The 7,721-nt window shown below is 41.5% G+C and overlaps 1 protein-coding gene across 1 annotated transcript; it reads left to right on the top strand.

The window, feature by feature from the left end:
* Window positions 1–2,401: 2,401 nt before the first annotated feature.
* LOC133326141 (uncharacterized) lies at window positions 2,402–7,395 on the top strand (the record flags this gene model as incomplete). Its single annotated transcript, XM_061534821.1, has 2 exons — window positions 2,402–5,370; window positions 7,275–7,395. Coding segments are annotated over 2 exons (3,081 nt in total), but the record flags the coding sequence as incomplete, so codon positions are not given.
* Window positions 7,396–7,721: the final 326 nt, after the last annotated feature.

Raw genomic sequence — 7,721 nt, 5'->3', positions numbered from 1 at the left:
ATCTTAATGATTATTTGTTTACCAGCAGCTACATATTCAAATTTGATGTGCAAAAAATAACGTCGTTTAAACGTTGTGAAGAAATTTTAAATACCGATGATCTAAAGGCATGGTTGTTGTTTGTTCCCTTGGTTCCCCTCTCTATATCTACGTTTCTTATTTTTGATGTCTTTTAGCGCAAATCTTGGACCAGTGATAAGCAACAACTTTTTCATTAACTCGGTTTTACAGTCTCATAACTTAAATATTGCACATTCAAATTGTCGTAGTGTTAGGCCATCAGCGAATTCCACTAAATTTCAAGACCACAAATCAATATAATATATGGTTTAAACCCCAAGTTTCAAGCGGTGCAGTTGATATAATTGGATATACATTTATCAGGAATGATCGTATCAAGACTCAACATGTGGTTGTTTTCGCATGTATATTATGAAATGAATTAGTTACGAAGCAGTATTCAAATCTTCGGCGTTGGGGAAAATACGAATTCCTGTTCATTGAATTAGTATCAAGTGATGCAAAGATTTTAGTTGGAGTGACCGGCTCCGCCTGGTGACTTTACCTTTTTTTCAACATTTTCATAATAATCAATTTTTGTCATATACCAATTCGCCTTAGCGGATGTACCCAAGAAGTACAAAATCGATATTATTGCCATACAGGAAATGCGATGGAAAGGGTATGGCGTAAATGAATCAGATGATTACGCCCTGTATTAAGCTGCCATGAAACGAGGTATGAATTTGGTTGCGGATTTATGATTAACAGGAGAATAAATAGAGGAGGAAATAAAGGAGATTTTAATGCAAATAAGGCTTTGTATACATGTAAGAGTTTAAATAAATAAATGAATCAGATGATTACGCCCTGTATTAAGCTGCCATGAAGCGAGATATGAATTTGGTTGCGGATTTATGATTAACAGAGAATAAAAAGAGGAGGAAATAAAGGAGATTTTAATGCAAAAATCGGAAGGGAAAATATTTTTGGTCCCACCGTCGGAAAATTCAGCCTCTATTGACTTCGCGGCAGCAAAAAAACATCGTAGTTAGCAGCACCAGATTCAAACATCTCGATATAAACAAGGCCACCTGGATTTCTCGTGATCAAGCAACGAGAAATCAAATTGACCATGTTGTGATAGATGGAAGGCATTCGTCCAGTGTTTTAGACATTCGATCGATATGAGAAGCGAATATCGATTCGGAGCACTCAAGGTTCGCATCCGTCTTAATGTAGCAGCAAAGGTGCGATCTAATGTAACACGGAAAGTCGACATCGAAAAGCTGCAAACACAACAGGTAGCCGAGGCCTACTCCGCTCAAGTTACCAACCTGCTTGACGAAAGCACTTCTTGTCCCGATAATAATATATAAGCTTAGTGGCAGAGAATTGCCCACTCCCTACAAACTCCAGCAAAAGCAACACTTGGGTACCAAGAACCACTATCAAGAAACCCATGTTACGATCAGGAGTGTCGTAATGCTACCGATGTAAAAAACGCAGCGTATAGGGCAACCCTGCTGATAGCAACACGTAATGTGATGGAAAATTATCAGGTGAAACGGAGGGAGGAGAAACGTATTTTCAGAAAAAAGAAGAAAGAACAAGAAAAACAAGAGCGTGAGCAAATCGAGATGTATAGGAGTCAGAATGAAGTTCGAAAATTTTAACAACGAGTAAAACACCAAACCGAAGGCATTGGTGCAGGCACATCCTCCTGTATAGATGAAGAAGGAAACCTGGTGACAGATACAGACAGAGTGCTGAGGATCTGGAAGGAGAAGGAGAAGATACCCCATAACCAATAAAAGATGACGGTGTAGAGTGTATACCACCTAGCCAACATGAGGTCAGAATAGCAATCAATCGGCTGATTGCTATCCCATCGGCACCTGCCGATGAGCAGGTGCCGATGGGTTACAAGCCGAACTATTCAACTGTCTGACTATGTCGGACATCGATATAGTCAGACGGTTCGAGTTGCAGCGACTACGTTGGCTAGGTCAACTTGTGAGAATCGATGAAGATGCCCCAGCTCAAAATGCATATAAAAGCGAGCCAAGTAATGGTTCACGCAGAAGGGAAACGCCACGAATCCGATGGAAGCATCAAGTAGAGGACAACGTATCGGAAAATGGTCTTTCAAATTATTTAATGAAAAGTAACAATTATATATATTTTATTTTTAATTTTTTTCACTATATATTTTTTATATTTATTATTTTTAATATTTGTTACTTTTAATTATTTTATTTTTTATTATGTTATGTTCATTATTATTTATTTTTTAATTATTTTTATTTTCAAATATTTATTCCCATATTAAATAACTTTCCAAAATCTTCATATTAACTTTTAATATTGATATTTTTTAATTCTACCTTTCTTTCAATAGATGTCCAGTCTATTTGGCGCCCGAGGCGGCTTTGCCCAACCCCTGCAACCTCTACTGCAATCGCTTTTGGGACCGAATAGTACCCCCTCCACCACCACCCAACAATATTTGGAAATGTTTCAATATTATAAAAATCTAAATGCTTATGCTGATCTCAATTCAACCTATTCAACACTGTCGGCGATGGGTGCGGGTCGCATGCCCACCTCTGCAGGGCCATCCTCCGCAAGTGCTGCAAATCCTTTGGCTGCCTTGGGCGATCTAAGTATGTATGGTCTGCCCTCGAGTGCATTACAGGGTTTAAGTGCCAGTTCGGCGGGTAGTATGAATTTGGCAAGTAGTGTTTTGGCAGGAGCATTACCTCCACCACCGCCACCACAGCCAACACCATCCTCTGCAGCAGCAGCAATTGCAGCAGCGGCCGCGGCAGCAGCTGCTAACTCATCAATGTATACCTCTGCCGCCGCTGCCTCCTCGGCATCATCTTCTTCTACACCATCGTCCATGGTAAATGCGGTTCTATCATCAGCCGCAGCAGCCTCCAGTATGACCAACACCACAAGTTTTGAACAATATCAACAATCGTTGCGGAATTCCTATCCCCAGCTGCCCAATATGTATAGTTATGCTGGTGATTTTGGTATTGGTTCGTCGGGTTCGACAATATTGGATAAATCAAAGTCGGGGAAAAACAATAAACATCATTCGTCGTCGTCTTCGGGACATAACAGCAATAAAAATTCTAGCAATTTACCGGGTGGTAAGGGTAATAATAATAATACCACTCCAACCCCAGTTAGCCTGTACTCCTCGGCCTCGTCTTATTTAAATCAGCAGCAACAGCAACTACAGCATCCATCCTCACATCATCCTCATTCAAGACCCAGTTCTAGAAATACTCCAACAACAGCGGAATCGAATAAAACGAAAAATAATACAGCGCCCCCCATCGCTGCTTCCTCGGCGTTAACATCCTCATCTGCCTCCAGTTCGACATCCAGTACAACAAAGTCTACAATTTCGACATCATCTACAAGTTCGTCTGCTTCCTCTTCCACAACAACAAAGTCGAATAATAGTGGTCATGATTCGCCCAACAATACAAATAGTTTAATAAATTATCGGCGTTCCGAATCTTCGGCCAGTGGTAATCCATCGACAAAATCCCAACAAAGGAGACTGGGAAATACGGATCAGGCAAAGGGTAATAATAACACAGCTAGTGGAGGTGCGAGTTCGGTTATTGCTTTGGGTACTCCCCAAAAATCCTCAATATCCCAGCAGAATCAGAGTCCAGCATCAGCATCTCACTCTACAAATTCTAAATCATTATCCAAATCAAATACTTCGTCGGCTAATCAAAAATCTCAACAAAAACAAACCACCACTTCATCAACCTCATCCTCCACCTCCTCCTCATCGATCTCCTCCTCCTCGACGTCCTCATCCAATTCCCATAATGTGTCTAATAATTCCGGCAAGTCATCATCAGCTAGTCTGGGTGGTGAAACCAGTCGTACCATGAACATGGGTATTTTATATCCCAAAAATCAGGACAAATCCTCCGCCTCCTCCAAACCCAATTCACCCATGAATATGGGCATTGTTTATCCCAGATCATCCGGCTCAACAAAATCCAATAACAACACCACCACGAGCACATCATCATCTTCATCCACCACCAACTCTGAAATGCAAATAATACCCACCTCTTCGCCGCCCGGAACCATCAGCATATCGAAACAATTAAATGATCTGTCACCAAGTATATCATTGACAGCTGTTACCAAACAAACGACGACGACGTCAGGAGGTACAAATAAATCTGGGTCAGGGGGTGGTGGGTCAGGTGCAATAAATATCAAAAGTATAAGTGGTGGCTCCGGAGCCACATCCTCCGCCTCCCCGATACAAATTAATAAGGTTTTACAAAACAATACGACAATACGTAGGACCTCAAGTCCGGTTCAAGTGGCTGGGGGTTCAAAACAACAATCAGGAAATCCCAGCTCCGCCACAGGTCAAAATGCCAGCAATATTTTGGCCCGCTTTAAGGCCAAACTACCCCAAAATACCAGCAGCAGCAACAATCCTCCACCCCTACATCGGGCCAATACCTCATTGGGAATTACACAAAAAACACCCACTGTCAACCTAACCTCCAAAACTCCATCGGGTCTAATTATTACCAATGTAAAAACCCCCATCAAACAACAGCCACAAAATTTTGGCAACAACAAAGGGGTAACCCCTACAACAACAGCAAGTGGCAGCAGCAACCAGGCGGCCGTCTCCACCCTGGCCAAACAACAGGCTGCCGTATCAGTGGCCAAATCCAATAGCCAACAAAGGATACCCCCGACCTCCTCCTCCACCACCTCCATAAATTTACAAAAATCCTCCTCTAACAATAACCTGCCCTCCATATCCTCCCTTAAGGGTGGCACAATTATCAAGAAAACCAATCTAACCCCAGCTGGACGTCACAAACTACCCGTCTCTCTCAGTAATTCGCCCTCGTTGACGGTGACCTCCAGCAATAAATTACCCATAATTAGCAGTGTCAAATCGATTTCACCTGCCATGGCGGCCAGTATGGCCGCTGCATCATCGTCCTCTGGGAAATCGACAACAATTTCCAAAATCACAACATCCTCCGGTTTGGTCAATAAACCCTCGGTGGTAAATGTGGCCAAAACATTGGCCCAAATGCAAAAGCGAATGTCCTCCTCAATGTCCGCCACAATGGTGGCGGCCTCCTCTTCATCATCACAATCATCGACGACGGCAGCAGGAGGGAGTTCAATGCGTAACACAGTCAACATACGACCTGTGGTAATGGATTCTAAACAGAATTCTGCTAATATAGCGGGTGGTGGGGGTAATGCTGCCGGCAGCGGGGGTGGTGTCTATATTATTGAGACAAATATCAATGATAAAAAAGTGGCAATAGGAGCACCGACCAAAAGGTAAGTCAAATAATATTTAAATCTACAAAAAATATTTTTCCACGGCCTACATTTTTTAAATAATTTTTTTGGTCCGAGTCTACTAGACGTCTTGCGCGTTGATACCATCAGCTTGGTCTTCTCGCCGTTTACTGCCAGACCCACTTTGGCAGACTCCTTCTCAATTTGTTCAAAGATGGCTGTTACCGCTCGCAATGTTCGACCCATTTTAAAAAGATCACACGACAAACTGTCTCCTTGTCTGAATCATCTTTCGGTATTGAAGGGCTCCGATAGGTCCTTTCCTACATTAACTGCTGACCTTGTGCCACCTAAAGTTATCCTGCATAGCCGTATTAATTTTGCAGGAATGCCGAACGTATACATGACTTTAAACACCTCTGAACAGATGGGGCTGTCGAATGCGGCTTTATCGTCGACAAATAGATGGTATGTGTCGATGTGTTTTTCGTGGGTCTTTTCCAGGATTTGGAGCAGAGTGAAGGTCTGGTCAATGGTGGATTTGGGCAGGTTTGAAGCCGCATTGGTATGGTCCAATGATGTCATTGACCATTGGCTTCAGTCGTTCACCACATAGCACACTGGATAGCATTTTATATGCGATGGGAAGGAGACTTATTCCTCTATAGTTGGCACATATTGTCTTGTCTCCTTTCTTGTGCACGGGACACAGGATACTGAGGTTCCAATCATTGGGCATGCATTCCTCTAGCTAAATTGTACTAATCAGCTGGTGCATGCTCCTGACCAGAATCCGACCACCAGTCTTTAATAGTTCGGCTGGTAACCCATCGGCTCCTGCTTCTTTATTGTTCTTGAGCCGATTAATTGCTTTTATGACCTCATCTTGGCTAGGTGGTATACACTCTATACCGCCATCTATTATTGGTTCTGGGGTATCCTCTTCGCCGCTAATATTTGGTATCAGGAGTTTTTCAAAATGCTCCTACCAGATCCTCAGCACGCTGTCTGTACCCGTCACCAGGTTTCCTTCTTTATCTCTACAGGAGGATGTGCCTGCATCAAAGCCTTTGGTTTGGTGTTCTACTCGTTGGTAAAATTTCCGGACTTCATTCTGACTCCTGTACATCTCGATATGCTCACGCTCACGTTTTTCTTGCTCTTGCTTCTTTTTTCTGAAAATACGTTTCTCCTCCCTAGTTTTCTCCCGATAGTACTCCATCGCATTACGTATTGCTACTGTCCGCAGGGTTGCCCTATACGCAGCGTTTTTCATATCAGTAGCATTACTACACTCCTGATCGTACCACGGATTTCTTGATGGTGGTCTTTGGTACCCAAATGTTGCATTTGCTGCAGTTTGTAGGGTGTGGGCAATTTTCTGCCATTGTGCTTCTATATTATTATCGGGACAAGGGGTGCTTTCGTCAAGCAGTTGGATAAGTTGAGCGGAGTAGGCCTCTGCTACCTGTTGTGTTTGCAGCTTTTCGACGTCGAGTTTCCGTGTTACATTAGATCGCACCTTTGCTGCTACATTAAGACGGGTCTGTACCTTGGCTGCCACAAGGTAATGGTCCGAATCGATATTCGCTCCTCGGATCGATCGGACGTCTAAAACACTGAGACTGATGTAGAAGAACTTCACTTTTATATGGATTATAGCAATTCGCTAATCTACTGGAGTGAGTCTGGAGACGAGGTCTTTTATTCTCCTGTTAACCTTAAATCCGCAGCCAAATTCATGTTTCGTTTCATGGCAGCTATAATACAGGCCAATCAGAGCCGTTACTTGGTATCTATCATCATTCGGGGACAGGCGTGGATTTTTAAATCATTTTTTTTCGGGGACAACTACATAATGCGTGGATTTTTTAAATAATTTTTGCGGTCTTTTAAAAATTCAATATTAATCCAATTTTTATTTGTTTTTTGTTTCATTCCAGTGGCGGTGGCACAACAGTAACCAAAGTTTCTGCTCAAAATCCAAATAAACGCAAGAATGCCGATCCTCTGTCTAAGGAAATCACTATCGAAACTAAACGTCTAAAAAATTAAAAAAATTAATTTAATAGAAATTAATTTAAAACAAAAAAATATATATTTTCTTAGTATATGTTTTATACTTGCTATTTTTTTACGATAAACTATAGCTTTCGTGTAAAAAGCCGAACGGTAAAAAATTAACTTAACACAATATTTGAAGTGATTACATTTTGGTTTTTTTATATAAATATAAATTATGGAATAACCCTAGTATTTAAGCTCTTAAAAACTATTCACTAAAATGTATTATAAGATTATCAGTTTTGTTTTTTAAATCAAATTAAAATTAAGCAACTTAGGTCAACAAGGAATTGTTATCTATTTTTGTTTTCTTTATTTCTCTTTTA

Source organism: Musca vetustissima, unplaced genomic scaffold (assembly GCF_032173495.1).
Source record: "Musca vetustissima isolate MV318-11 ecotype Yass unplaced genomic scaffold, APGP_CSIRO_Mvet_v1 utg311, whole genome shotgun sequence".
NCBI lineage: Eukaryota > Metazoa > Arthropoda > Insecta > Diptera > Muscidae > Musca > Musca vetustissima.
This window is presented reverse-complemented; position numbering and strand designations above follow the sequence as displayed.